This window comes from Geospiza fortis, unplaced genomic scaffold (genome assembly GCF_000277835.1).
Source record: "Geospiza fortis unplaced genomic scaffold, GeoFor_1.0 scaffold162, whole genome shotgun sequence".
Classification (NCBI taxonomy): domain Eukaryota; kingdom Metazoa; phylum Chordata; class Aves; order Passeriformes; family Thraupidae; genus Geospiza; species Geospiza fortis.
The window spans coordinates 1,105,544-1,121,375 of NW_005054316.1; the positions used below are offsets into that span (position 1 = coordinate 1,105,544).

At 40.3% G+C, this 15,832-nt stretch overlaps 1 protein-coding gene across 1 annotated transcript in view; it reads right to left on the bottom strand.

Annotated features, from left to right (window-relative positions):
* Nucleotides 1–9,776: 9,776 nt before the first annotated feature.
* STXBP5 (syntaxin binding protein 5) overlaps nt 9,777–15,832 on the bottom strand; it is a 122,649-nt gene continuing 116,593 nt past the window's right edge. Inside the window, exon 27 of the mRNA XM_031056239.1 lies at nt 9,777–15,513. Within this exon, the coding sequence (XP_030912099.1) occupies nt 15,472–15,513 (42 nt within the window). The 3' untranslated portion in view covers nt 9,777–15,471. The remainder of the gene's footprint in view (nt 15,514–15,832) is intronic.

Consider the following 15,832-nt stretch of genomic DNA (forward strand, 5'->3'; position numbering starts at 1 on the left):
TCTCCTTTCAGTATAGAACCACCTCTTGCAGCCAGAAAGAGACAAAGACTCCAGCAAGGCCTTTCAGCTCTCCTCTCCCCCTGCCTGGGCTCACGCACTCGAAGGATGGCCTTTCTCTAACATTTTTTGTTGTTGTTGTTATGCAATTTATTGCAAATATCCAGGGAGGTAAATTGACAGGCAGGTGCATGTTAGGGTGATATCTCTCTCCTGACAACACTAGGTGGACCCAGACATAGGAAACAATGAGGTATCGTGAGATATTTTTGCTGAGTATGACACTTTCAATTGAGCATCTTGAAGAGTGCTTCAGCTTTAAATCTGAATTTGCCTGATATAACAAGGATTTGACATTGACCCTTCACCTGACAGTAATACATTTTTTATCTTTTAATAACATACAGTAATGCTGCTTTGTGATTTCAGGGAGCTCTTTGAGTAAACAAATCGTATTCATCGCCTGCAGACTAACATGCCTTTCCAGAGTCTATAAAGATGAGAGATAAGCTGAAAGGCAGGCTTGAAAAAGTTTTTAGCCATCTAACAGAATATTTTTTGCACACTACTGCACCATTTAGAAATGAATACTTACTTCTATTTTTTTTAAGGGACCGTTGTTTATATGATTTCTCAAATTGATTTCTCAATACTGTTTGATTCAAATGTACTGAGGGTTTCAAAGTGGGTCTTTATGCCAATTTCTCAGAAAAACAAATATTATGTGCATATACTGTCTATCTGCCTATCCTGAGCAAATTATTTTTGAACTCAAACTTCAATTTACAATTTCTCTTAAATTTCACATCACACTGGAAGCAATCCCCTCCAAATTCTGATTCACTCTCTGGTCATCAGCTGTTAGAATGAGAAAAGCAGTCCCACTTGTACCATCACGCCCACACCCCATGGCAGAAATGCTGAGGCCTGGAAAGTGGTCTGGCAGAAATGAGTCAGTGTGGGGAAGATCAGTATTGCAGTGAGATACAGCTTTTAGATAGTGATGCTTTAAAACAGAAATTGAAGACACTACCAATACAATTGAGGACTTTTGTTTAAAAGGCATTCTTGCAATGTTCAGGGGACATCAGCATTGCATGTGAAACCAACACAGTATCACGTGCTGCATGCACCCCTGGGTCCTCCCAGCACAGCACAGCACAGCACAGCACAGACTTTCCTCCATACACAATTTTGTGTGACAGCTGCCACTTACAGGGGAACTTCATTTGGCAGCTGGTGGTAGGAATGGAATGTGTCCAGAACAGTAGGATGACAAAAAATTAATTAACTGTGGTTTAGCTTGGAAAATTGGCTGGATGGGGGGAAGCAGCAAGATTTGTTTGAAGTTTGAGGAATAGCCTCAGCAAAGTATTTCAGAATATAGAGGGGACACATGATACTTGCAAACCAAGAAGAATTTCCAAATATGTGTTTGGAAGGTGAAAGCAGAAAGACACAAACACACACACAGAGGATGGAACATCGCCCACATATATGTTTCAAGGTTTCTAATGAGGCTTTTGAAACTGTGTTCAAACTGGAAGGGAATATTTTTGTGTAGCACAGTGGAGAATAATTACTGGCAGATTGAAGTGAATAGCACATGCATTGTACCATTTATTTTATCAAATGAATTCTATTTGTTCCTTATCCTACAGTCTTGTAATGGCATTAAGTGATAATTCTGTGCTACCATGGGTAATCAGAATGAAAATTAGCCTTTTCCAGTTGAATTAATTGTCTCTATTTATTCTGCTTCCAATTCAGTTTTTAGCCATTATTTGTGGTCTATTTAAAAAAGATTGCATCTCTTCTGCAAAACCACTGTCTTCAGCAAAACCACTGTCAGAAATAAGAGCAGTTTTACAAAAACTGAAATAATGCAGTGTTTCTCATTTCAGTTGGCTGTGCCTTCCATAGTTAGCTTTTGGCTTGAAAAGAAAACCATTATATTCAGATAATAGTTTTCCTAGCCAAAAGCATGCACTCATATGGAAAAGATTGACTGTTAGACTATAGCAAAATCTGTAATCTACACACAATAACATTTTATAATAGCAGCCTAAGCTAAGTAAAGGCATTTTGTTTTTATTAAAAAAAAACTCCTGAGAAACCACAGGGCTGATGTCTCTGAATCCAGACCAGCAAGCAGCCTAGTACCCCATTGTGCTTTTGACAAAAGCTGATTTGTTCAGTTCCAGAAAAGGCTGGGATGGTTCTATCAGTGTTTTCACAATATAGCAAAGGTTGCTATCTGATACAGCTTTGTCTTGCACAGGAACTGAGTCCCATAATTTGTCAAGTGCTATGGATCAACCATAATAATTGCTAAATGACCCATTTAGCAATGGTTCCCTTCATTGCCATCAGACCTATGTAGAAAATCCACACTGTTGCTTTTATTATGTACTTTGAGGTAAATTTTTCCTCTTGCTCTGCCTCTTGGCCCCCTCCAGGCAGGCAGTAATCACAAGTCTGTGTAAAGCATTCTCAGAGAAACAAGATTTTCCTGGCAAACACAAATTAGAGGTGAGGTGGATTATACATACCCAAGTGTTTGACTTGGTCAGACTTTGGGTGACGCACAGACTGGTGCTACTCTTCCTGTTCCTGGGAGATTTTCTCAGAACTTAAGAGAGGTGAAAAGCTGTGTGCATAGCTGTTCCCTCTGTTGTACTCTGCTGGTTAGAGAACAAATTTAAATTGAAGGGTAATAGCGTGAGGTGGAAGAGTCAGAGAAGCCAAACCATATCTCACAGGTATCCAGGGATGCCCAGTTTGGTAAACATGACGCTGGATCTCAGCAAGCCATTGGAGCAGCAACTCTCCCTACACAGAACTTTTTCTTCCTGCCATCCTTGGCCCATCCCCTCCACCTCTGAACGCACGAGCTGCACACAAAACTCCTGTGGTGACAAGCCACAGGCTTTTCTTCTTCCTACCCCTCATTTGTCCAAAATACAGCTGCATCCTGCCTGGGCTCCAGCAAATGTGGCTGGGACCCTGCCCAGCCCCTCCTGCACTGGGAATTCTGTTCCTGAGCCCAGGTCCCTCCAAATACTCCCTTCCTGTGTACTCCAGTCCCTCGTCCTCATAAGTGCAACCTGCCCAACCTCAGGGGTCACCTCACCTGGGAGGGGGTAAAGAGCAGGGGCAACAACCCTGCAAAACCCAAACTCTACACATCCCACCCTGCTGCCTCTTATTTCTCCTCCTCATGGTGTAACAGCATCTTCTTCATGCACCTAATGGGAAAATGGTGGCTGCTAGTGAAAAGACAAAGTCTTGGAGAAACCTTCCTCTTCCACATCGTACCTCCACTCCTGTGGCCCAGTGGCATTTGTTTCCCTGGCACAGAAAGCAGGCAACTGAACAGATCATGTTAGGGGCCATCACGCAGCATAAAAAGAAAACAGGGGAAAAGCAGGCAACTGATCAGATCATGTTAGAATGGATTGCCCCTCCCCTACAGCCCCGAAGAACGGTGCAGGAAAAAATACGGACATTGGCAGAGCTTATTAAGAAGGGCAGACTCTGAATTTTGCAAATCACAGGAGAACAACCGAGTGAAATTCACGTTCCTATACAGGAAGAAGACCTAAAGTGGTATTTGCTCAACTCCACAGTCCTCCACATTGCATTGCTAGAAGATGGAGCTGCAATTCACATTGAGCCTTTAAAATCACCTGTATTAGCATGGATGGAAAATCGAGGATGGATGGAAATCCCGAAGCTTGCTGATCTTTCATATTGAGAGCTCCAAGTCTTCCCTCACCAATGTAACAGAGAAAGCAAGGAAAACCCTCCCCAGTGAGCTGCCATGCTGATGTACAAAAAAGAAAAAGAAAAAGAAAAAGAAAAGACCCTTGACCTGTTGGCAGTAGTATGGGCCCTGTCATATTGGTTGCACAAACCCTTGAACATTGTCACAGACTCACTATATGTGGCAGGGGTAGCAAATCGCAGTGAGGATGCAAGTATTGGGGATGTGACCAATAAATGGTTAGGAGAGCTCCTGATGCACCTCCAGCGGGCCATACGACAAAGAACTGCCAGCTATACTGTTCTGCACATCTGCAGTCATCAGTGGGACCAAGGACTTGGAGAGGACAATGCGAGGACAGATCGTCTAGTGACTGTTATGAGAGAAGCCCCATTGTCTCCTCATCGCCAAGCTAGAGAGGCTCAGGCAATATTTCACCAGAATGCTCAGGGTCTCCACCAAGCATATGGACTTTCCTTGGAAGAAGCTAGAGCTATTGTGAAAGCCTGTCCCACATATAGCCATCATAATCAGGGTTTAGGGCTTGGGGCAGGAGTAAATGAAGAGTTAATATAAAAAGTAGCTGAATGTGTGAATCTTTTAAGTGACTCGATCAAAGTGGAAGTTTGAGACTCATATTTTAGTTATCCAGGAGCTTTTAATGGGAAGTTTTACTACAGCATATACTAGTTACTGCATTAGTCCCATGTGCAGAGGAGCAAAGGATAATGCTGTCGGGAAGATATACAACTTCCCATTTCCTATGCAGTAAATCATCCCAAATGTAGGAGAAGAGGTGTCTGCAATTTCAGTCATTCTTGATGACCTATAACATACCAGCACAGCTTTTAATTAAAACTGTGGAGCAGGAAGGGCTTTTATTTCACTCCAGAGCAGGATGGGTGGTAATGATGAGAAGGGGATGACTCTTTGCTTATTAACTTGCAATATTACCAGTACTCCTCCCATGAACAGCCATCTGGTGCCTGAGAACAACCCAACTTATTATTACTGGGCACGTTCGCTGCTGAGTCTATGAGGCTGTTGCACATCCCACTCACAGAGACCTGGCAGTGAAGCTCAGAAACCTGGCATGCCCATGAAATCCCTGTCTCATGAGTCTTTAGCCAAAATGTGACTCTCCACTGAAAACTCTGAGAATGAATCAATGAAAACTGCTCTTGTGTCACGTGCATTGCTCGCAGGGAGCAAGTGTCCCAAGGCACAGGAGACCGACAGAACAGCAACTGTGAGGCCAAAAGAAAGTGTGCTCTGCAAATCAGTTTCTTTGCACCAGAGGGTGTTTGCATCTGCAGTGCTCTTTGGACAGATGTGGCCACATATCAGTTCACTAAAGTAAGTTGCATTAAGAAACATTGCTTGCCAGTTAATTTGGCCTTGAGCAGTGGAGGGTGAGAGTCTTTTCTTAAAGAAAAAGAACTGTAAAAATCAAAGGCTGTATCTTCATATTCAGTTCACAGCCACCTCGGGAAATCTCGGGGGTCAGAACCCCAGTGTCAGAGTCAGAGAAGCCAGCACGACCACAGCAGGACCACCTCCCACCATCCACAAGGGACAAGAACCCCACTGGCATCCGTTTGAGGAGGACAGAGATTCTGGTCTGCAGTCTGGGGCCAAGGCTGCAGTGTCAGACTCTGTCTCTCAGTTTCTCTCCACCAACAGAAGAGCCTTGGGGTCAGTGTTCTCCTCATCCTGGCTGCCAGACAAGTTTGAGGCCAGTCACTCCTAGGCTGTCACAAGCCACAGGTCAGCCCCAGGTGTGACTGGAAACACAGTGGCCCATGTCTGATAGTGCTCCTATGTGAAGTGATGCCTGGGATAACATGGGTCCTCTGGTCAGGCAGGTGTCTCCTCAGGCATTGTTTCCAGCTGCTCTCTCCTGGTGCTGACAATGGGGCTGCCTGCTGCCTCATGGGACATTTTTGTGCCCCTCTTCTAAAGCAAATCCTGTTGTACACATCCCCAGGACAAAACTTCATGCCAGTGCTCACTTAGATGCTCTCCTCCAGTTCTGACAAACACCATCCTACACAACACAGCCACAGAGGTAATTTCAGAGCTGGCTGTCAGGCTTTTGCTGCCATCCCTCTTCTTGAGAGCAGCAAACGCAAGCAGCTTGTCTCCATGTCCATTGCCTTCTCAGCACCCTGTCCCCTCCAGAGCTATTGGTGCTCTTTCAGTGGGATGCCAGGTCTCTCATGATCAGTGAATTATGCCAAACACTACCACTTCTGGTTGGGTTTTTCAAACAGTCCAACTTCTCTTTTTCCATTCTCTTTACATTAGGGAGCAGCTCCCTGTAAATGCACAAACCGTCACTTTTTCTCATTTTAAATGCATCCTTAAAAGACTTTTTTTGGAACAATAGCTGCAAAAACATGTCAAGAAGAGAACTGGTGCTCTGCCAACCAGCTTGAGCCTCTTTCTTGTTTCTGCCTCCTTGCCTCTCTGAGCCAAACTGCAAATTCTTTTGCCAGGCTGAAGCCTATGGGACCATAGGCTCAGATCCACATAATTCCCATGTTTTTACATTGCCTGGAACAATCAGGTAGTAGACCAACGATAGTAGCTCAATGATAAACCAAGACATGCAACTCACACTCTTGACTGAGAGCAAATTATTGTTTATTAGTGCAAATATAAAGAAATTCCTTTAACACCTACAGGAAAAATTTTAGGTAATTGCTTCCCATCAGTCCAGTGGGGGAATACAGCAAACCACCATTATTCACATAGGCTTTGTCTTTTCCCCAGGTGAAATCAAAAGGAGTAGGGTTTTCAGGCTTGAAATTTGCTCTCCAGGTTGTGGTCAATGTCTCCAAGACATAGCCAATCCCTGTCACCTTATACTTTGAAAGACATCTTGATGGTCTGAGTTACAATCCTCACTAAACTCTGCATTCACTTCAGCCATGCCCACTCCTACTGTTGAAATACTCTGAAACAGTGAAAGGCCTCAGATGCAATACTCCCCAGGTCCAACATGATGCAAATCCCAAGAGTTGCACTGTTTCCTGCAGAAGGCACACTAAGAGATTTCCTATTGCTCCTTAGGCCATAATCTGTTAAATACTTTGAAGTAGTTGTGATACTGGTGTTAGAACCTCATAGTCCCAGCCATATTTAGATATTCTTCAGTTTTCTTTACCTGGAGAAAGTTTGCATTGGTGACTACAATCCACAGGCTACTTGCCAAAACTGGTTCATGCAGCATAACTAGACTACTGGAGAGAAAGAAGCTGCATACAGAAGAATCCTAAAAAGAGCAAGGAGTTGCATGTCAGACATAGACCCAAACCAACTACTGGCCTTTTAAAAATGAGGGAACGTGGTAGAAGTCATTGCAACTTTTATGGATCCTACTCTGGCTACACATTATATTTTAAAATGTGTAAAAACAAGTTTTTCTAAAGGGGTTTAACTGAAACAGTAGAATAAGGAGCTAATTTCCAGAATGTCTTGAAAAAATCTGTGAAGTGGTTGGGAACTCTCAAACCCAACCAATAACTGCTCTGCTAAAGACAAAATGGGAGGTAAAGGGCCTCTAAGTTCACAGCTAGAATTGACTTTGGATTTGAGCATATTAAAAAGAAAACATGATGCAATGACCTTGATTAGTCCTTTTTCTAATCCTTTCATATTTAAAAAAGACAAACACAGAAGTTCTTCCTTCTATAGATTTATAGTAAGTTCTGACATACATCTTGAACAACAGACGTGCATACTCAGTCTGAAGACAGCAACTCTACGGAAGAGAAGTCTCAGGAGACCTTGGACCACTGTGCTGAGTCCTTGGAGATCCTGGAAGAAAAAGCACCACAGTCAGTAGGTGATGCTAACACTCAGGTAAAAAGTGCTTAACTCAAGTGGTGCTAAGAGAGTTGCAGGTGGACAGGAGAATTAGGGGATACCAACTTGAAATTGTTTTCTGTTCACTCTCTTATGGGAGACTGCATTCCACATTATTCTTTCCAGGAGTGCCTTGCACCACAGAAACCAGAATTATATAAAATTTCTCATTATGTCTGCTTAATTAGGCAGAGGAGTTCCTAAATTTATCAAAATATAAGCACAGTCTGACATTTCGATTGCACACCCCTTCAAACACTCAACTCTTTAACAAGTCCTGTTCACACTGAGACTGCAGCAAGGTACAAAAATGCAGTAACCCGCTCCAAAATCCCTCAACCTTTCAATTTTTGTCTTGACTGTGGATTTGCTAGAGTCCTCCATCAGCCCTTCCGAACAGTGTTGGAATCAAACAGCTCTAAAGGAATGTTTGAGGCTAAAGGAGTGTTCCCCAAGTCTCAGCAGGGGCAGTAGGGGTGAATACAGCTTCTTCCTTCTGAGCAGCCTGTGCACCAGCCTTAGCCCAGATTGTCTCCTCTGGCTGGCAAATACAGAAAGCTGTTTGCTACAGCAACTGAGCAGAGGTCTGCTACTATCATGAGTTGAATATGCAAGCTCCCAAGCCCTCACTGAGGGAGCATTAATTACACATTGTAAATCAGCCAGCAAACTAGGAGGTGAAAAACTGGGGCTTGCTGCCATGCTGCTCTTGTGGGCTCACCTCAGTGCAGGATTGTGGGGGAAAACATCCCATTTCCTCAGGCCAGGCTGGGATGCCTCCTGCAAGAGGAAGCAGACAGTGCCTCTTGCTTGGCTGACCCAAGGCCAAGGGAGCAGTGCAGGTGCACAAGGCAGGAGGAGGGAGCAGGCAAGATCAGGATTACCACTGAGCCCCCACAGGCCAGTGGCAACAAGGAGGGGCTGCTTCAGTGACCCTGCCTGGGTGAAAATTCCCAATTTAAAAAATCAGGGTAAGAAAAGTGCTGATGGGCATATAATCATATGTCTGTGGGTCTTAAATGCATTTAATTTACAGTACATTGGCACCAAATCTGTTGAAGCACATGATGTGCAAAGGAACCACATTTTTAATATAGGTCTTATCAAATCCTGAGTTTCACTGAATGAAAATGCTTCACTTTGCAACCTCACCCTGGCAATCCCCTCTTGTCAGTCCATTGGTCTGTGCAGTCCTACAGTACCCATAGGAAGTAGCTGCTTCTACTGTAGCTTTTTTACTTTTATTGGACACTACCAGACCTAGTGAGTAGCTGGAGGCAGTGCAACAGCTCCAAATATATTGAATCCAATTAAATTGAAGATAAAACAATTTTTTCATTCCAATGCATTATCCTTTTTATAACTCCATGCACTGCAGAGCATCCAGTTCATTATGTGTAACCATCAGATACGAAAGAAAAAACAAAACAAGTCTGGAACTAGCAGACTTTTCCCACAGATGAAACTGTATTCTGACATACTAAAACCACCAACAGTGAAATATTTTGCTATTTGACATCAAGAGATTCCAAAAATTTCTCCAAGGTACAGCAATTTCACTTCTCAGATTTACTGCCCAAGCCTCTCTTTGGATCCATTATTTCCCCACCATTGAGAGTATGTTTACGAAGTCAGGTTGTTTGTATTTCCCTTTCTCCCCAAAAGCAAAAGACAGCAAATTTAATAACACTGCAAGCTAGAAATTGTTCTGTGGCAAAGCTGAGCCTCAATCCAAGAGAACAATCCATCTGCTGTACTGTAAACATGGCAAAGAAAAAAACAGCAGTTTCATCTCTTCTCCCCCTACACACTGGATTCTTCATTTAAGAGACAAAATGCCGGTACAGAAAATACTTTGCTTTACTGAGTCTGTACAATGAACGACCTTAATTTTTCCAGTAACTTAAAAAGATAACAGGACTTCACATTGTCACCATCAGTATACACATTTCAGAATGTTTTTAGACATGCTTGGGGACATCACTGCAGATGAAGCATTTCACACCTCTCGGGGTCCTTCAGGGCTACTCCTCATCAGCCAGGCTGGCAGCTCTGCTTGCTGTAAAGCACAACTCACACCTTCCTGCTGCTCCAGCCAGCAGAAAAACAACTGGTCAGGAAGAAAAGGAGTAAGCTACAATCATTTCAGGAGAGATTTGAATAGTTTATTTTGCCCAATCAAGAGCCCTTCAGCATAATGACACATTCATATACACATATATGAACATTTTTTTCCTGAAACATTAATGTATAATACATTTTAAATTTAAAATACCAGCTGCACAGGTATTTTTATTTACAAAAATATTCCATACTTAATTTTTTAACTTCATTATGATGACATAGTTCAGTCCAAGTACATGTAAGTAAAATAACTCTATGCAATCTAACATAGTTGAGTTTGTAACAGTACAGTTTGCAGTTCATATGAAACTATATTTGTAGACAGATGGATTTGCAACCCTACCTAAAAATGCATATTCCAGTAATCATCCTCAGAAGAGCTAGTGGGGCTCAGCAAGACTTAACTGAAGAATAAGTTGCAATGAACGTAAGGGAAAAAGAAAACACACATGTACACACTAACATATACAGAAACGAGAACTGCTACACATCAAGCATGCTTACCCAGGAGTGGGCAATGTTAGAAAAATTTACGGATGTATTTTTTTTTCCCCCATGGTGCTGGTACAATGAAACAGCAGCATAACTAGAAAGCAGCATGTTTTCCTAGTTCTAACCACTACAGATAGCAGAGCTCAGGTCTAAAATAACACAGTACTGCTTATTTACAATTCTGTTTTAAAAGGGAATATTTAAAACATGTTCCCACCCCTCTCCCTTTCCATCAACTATGACTGAATGGTAGTGGTAATCCACATACAACTTCTTACATGTTTTCAACTGAAACAGTTTAACTTCTAGTTATTTGCCTGGTAATATGGAACTTAGGTACTAACAGAAAAAATACAAGTGTCAAAGTAACCTACAGCTGTAGGTTAGCTTAAATGTTTCTAGGTGCACATGGAACTACTAAAAGAAATACTGATTGACATCTTCCATTTGATTGTTTGGTGTTTCTGCCTCATTTCTCTTCTTCCCTTTTTTCCACTTTTAAAAAATTAATGCCTACATCTTTAAGTCTAAACTTTATAAGGTAGAAAAGAACCCAGAAACAGTACACTCATCGTGTTTGAAACAGTAAAAAGGTAGATATATAGCACATCTTTATAATGGGCTTAAGAAGAAGAAATCGGCCCAGGTCAGCTTTTCAATGAAAATAGAAGTAAAAATGGTTTAACTGATTCACCTACATTACACCCTTTTTCCCCCTGATTCTGTTCACTTTCACCCCTCAAGCATCAATAATTTCTGTCTACAGAGTATTTGAAGATTCTGTGGTAGTAGCAAAGTTATCAACATCCACCCAAAAAGACTCAAATCAATTACTGAGGAAATTGGCTGGCACGAGGGAAGATTGAAGTGACAAGTTGCCCTTCTACCTGGAGAGGGAGGCAAGGCATTGCAGTCCCTCCCTCCCACACCGGACTGTCTGCAGTCAGTGCCTGCCCAGGCATGTTAAACTACAAGCGGAAAGTAGTGGGCACTTCAGCCACAGACTCTTTTAAGTTTTCCAACATGTTTCAGACACAAAAAACCCCAACAAAACAAACCCACAAAAAAACCAACCCTGATTTACATGTAAAGAGCTGATGTATAATCAAAATACGCAGATTACTCAAAGAAAATGTTTATTGGACAAACCTCACTTCAGTTTTGGAGAATTTTAAAAGTCCAAGAAATAGAGCTGAAAAAAGTGTCTCATGTGTACCAGAAAAAAACCCAAACCATAGAAAACCAGTCAGCCATGGACTGCAGCTATTGAGAAAACTTGAATATTAGACTCTCTATCTTCTTGCTCCATACTTGGAGAATTATTCAAGGATGTTCATAATGGGAGGTAAAAATAACTGATTATTTTCTGCAAAGCAAAATGGGCAATTTGTTTTAATTGCTTAGTAATTGTATCATCTCCATATGAGATATGAATGTATTCATAAGCTTAAAACAACTTCTATGGATAATATACATACTTTAAGTACTTTGACTTAAAACTTGAACGTAAGTCTTTTTAAAATTAAAGGTAGAAGTGTACATATAAAAATTATTTAAAACTAAAAGTATATTCTTAAGCAGTATGTATAAATATAACAGATTTCTTTTGTATTATCTAGTAACAAATGCGAAAGTGTTGCAGTAAGTTATAAACTGAATGCTGACACAGAATATGTGCCTTTCATTAGATTCTATATTGTATATACATCTTTTGCTAAGAAAACACACATTCTAAATAAATCACATAATTAGCAAAGGTGCCTGAAAGTAATCTGTTCTAAAGTCTTTATTGAACATGTGTGTTTATATACAAATAATGAACCTGAACTGCACAAATGCAGAAACAAAATTAAGGAATAAAATACCATGATTGAATTAAAGTGCAGGAAAAATTCAAGTTTAAAAGTTCAGGTAAGATCAGTGCCATTAATTAAGCAAAAATGAAAAATAAAAGAAACAAAAACAACCAAACAAAAATTCCCACCCCTCAAAAAAACCCTAAACAAACCAAAACACCACCAAAACAAACCAAATTAAAAAAACCCAAAAACAAAACATAGAAAGGAAAATAAAAGGAAAACTAAAAGGAAAAAAAAGCAAATGAACTTGCTTCCAAAAATCCTCCTTTGGATGTAGCTTTCCAATCACCTGCCATGCAAGTACCACCTCAGGCACAAAAACTTTGCATAAAGACAGACAAAGAACACAGCTATATATTACTCTACTTTATAACTGACTGTTTGCTGAAGAACAAATCACTGGAGATGCCTGTGGTGTAACATTTTCAGACTGATTTGGAATACACACATATTTACACATACCAGGATTCAAAAGTTACGATTTGGCAGGACTAAGGTGAAGAAAAGCTTCTTCAGTTTACAGTTCCTAATGAGACACACTACATATAAACAGATAGGTAGCAGCAGGTAGTTTCTTTCATTAAAAAAAAAAGTAATAGCTCAATTGTATTTTATAGTTTTCCAGACACTCTAAAAAATGTCACACAACTAAAATGCTAGTGAAAAAACCAGGGGTGCTTCCCTACAAGGATTTCAATACACTTTGCTGTACAAAAGGTGCACCACCAATAGCACAATAGGATGCAATGATGGGTGTGTGATCGCCTTCCTTCCACTGGGAAGGAAAAGGTAACATTTTAGACTAAAATTGTACATAGCCCCTTTTATTGACCAAGAACCATTTGTGTATTTATCTCAAGAGCAACCATGTCATTATTCTTCCTATCCAGAAGCATGCCCTGAACACAAGTACCAGAAAAGATTCAACTATAATAGATTCTGTAACACCAAATAAGCTACTACACCTCCGGTACTGCCAGATGGTCTCTCATTGCCTCTGATTATTTTGCTTGCTGGTGGTTGTCAAATACATCTTGATGAGAAAGTTAAGTAGGCTTTCCTTTCAAGCCAAGGTCATCTTCCATTGATTGATACCATAATTTGTTGAAGAATACTTTTTCAATCCTCTCCCCCAGAGCCTGACCAGATTAATTCCCCAGGATTCTGTTGCCCTGAAATGTACTTTATTTTCAGCAGGTCAAATAATAATGAGTCAACTCAATTTATAAATGTGAGACAAGGAAGGGGAAAAGCGTCAGCCAGGGTGGGTTTTTTTGGATGTGGTATGGATAGTGGTTTATCTTATTTTCTTCTACCTGGATGTCTCACAAAATGGTGTTAAATAGGCATTAATTAGACACTAAAAAATAAATTAACATGCATGGCAAACTGAGTTAAGCAACTCAAGTAAACATTGCCTCAGTAGCTATGGGACAGACCTATCAAGAAATCATAATACTGCTTGTTTGAATTGTCACATTCTTATTTTTTAAGTCCTTTGAGCAGTGGGCATAGTAGAGCATGCCCTTTTACTGGAAACACAATTCAACTGTCTTTTTAAAATGTTGCTCTACCTGAAGTGAGAAAATTTATCAGTTTTGTGCTTCAAAGCCCAAACATATTTTCCTCTCATTTGAAAAGTGATTTAAAGAACCATAAGTAACTTTAATATTTTGCATCCTTGAGGTGTTTTGTAAGGTTGCCTTATCTGTGTACCTGCAACATCACTTCACAATACAAATATAACCAAAGTTTTGCTTTGGGAACATTCAGGAAGTTTGTGAAAAAAGTACACAAAATGCAACGCTTGGAGAAGCAAACCTAAGTGATTAATTTCAGACAATGCAGACCTATCAGTTTCTAAGTACTCCCTTTTATAAAACAAAACGAGTCAACAACTATTCCTGATTTGAGGAAAAATGTCTAAAGGAATTTTTGAAATGCAAGCATTTATTTTAAGGAATACTCTCTTTTAAAAAGAGCCCTGGTTATTCACACTGATATAGCTTTAGTGCAGTAGCCATTAACAAGTTAGCTCAGCTGTATTATTTACCTCACCCAAACAGAACATTATTTCAGCAATTCCTAAAGTTTTTATGCACACTTTACCACTGCTTACAATGAAAACACTGCTTTAGAGATTAAATCCAAACTTTAGGACAAGTGTCTTTAGTGCTGTGTGGGGCTGAGACAGGTACTTGTAAAATAGCGCTACTGTCAGAACTTAGAGATTGGCTAAACATACTGACAATTATCAAGTATTAGATGCTTGCTTGCCATTATTCATGCATCAGCACCTCCATGGTGTGTAAAAGTTTGAAAACCTGAGTCCAAGGTTATCTGATTTCATAGTAAAGGACTAAAGGGGCATCTAGAACTTAAATCTTGAGCAAAACTATCTCAGCTATTTCAATTAATGGCTGTAAAGATACATTCTGTTAAACATTTATAAAAACTCACAGCATGAATGGAACCCACAGCCAATTCTAAATATTACACAACCTGAACCAATAACTATTTTTGGCAAAAATAATATTTAACTGAACAGAAGTTGAAGAATTCTTACCACAAGGAAGATGTTACCACATTTCACATTGCACAGCCATAACACAAACGAAAACTCCCAGCATGACACATTCCAGTCATATTATTCACTTGACTTTTTAATGCAAAAATTACGTATTCTTTTGTTTTGCACGTCACAGAATATGATGTGAATACAAGAATACTAGATCAGGGGTCCAAGAAAAGACTATGCACAGGTCAACTATGTATACAATTTTCAATAAGAAATCTTCCAAGCTTCCAGCTTTTTAAATGAAAGAAGTGACAGGAAACTTCAACTCTTCTTCAACAATAATGGTAAATATAGCAAGTCCTAGAGAGGGTAATTGTAAGTCAGCTACTGTCCAGCAAGACAAACAGCTCGATTCCAGCTCTTGGACCCCTGATTTATTGCCTCTCCTTACAGGAGGGTATAACACTGGCAGCAATTACAATAGCACAAAAACTTTTGGCATATGAAATATTAACACAGGATTGACCCTGCATTGCCCCTGCCCATCTCACCACAATTTCCCTTTACTCTCTTTTCCACATGTTCCAGCTACCTTCTCAGTTCTAACTTTATGCTAACCAACAGCTAAGAAACACTCAAGTTTCTTTTTTTCGTGTGTGTTTCTTAGATATAAAGCTCCTCAGTTAAAGCCACGACTGAGGTAAAACAGTGTGTCATTTGTGCTAGGAAACAACAGTATCCGATGGTGAATACTCCTTTAAATTTCAGTGGTCCTGCCAAAATTAAAGAAAAACCAAGATTTTTTCATCAGGACAAAATTAAACAGATGTGATTGATGAGAGTCATCAGAACTGGTACCACTTCTTGTCTTTGTACTTCAACATCATCTAAAAAAAAAAAAAAAGAAATTTCTAATTACTGTTTCTGTAATCTACCAAAATGTACAATGACACAAACAAATAATATGCTTTACAAAGCAGCATGAGAAAGAAGGATTTTAGCAAGGCTTCTCAAAGTTGCAAACACATTGCTAAACACTGAGTGTTTAGCATGATGAATTTTCTAATGGTAGCATCATTGCTGGTGACCTAGCCTCAGAAAAAGACATTTTTGAGAGAATGGGGAGGTTGCACAGGAGTTTAGGGTGTGGAAAGAAGTTGGCATGAAAATGGATGAGAACAGCCATTCTGTGGAAGTCACCGAGGA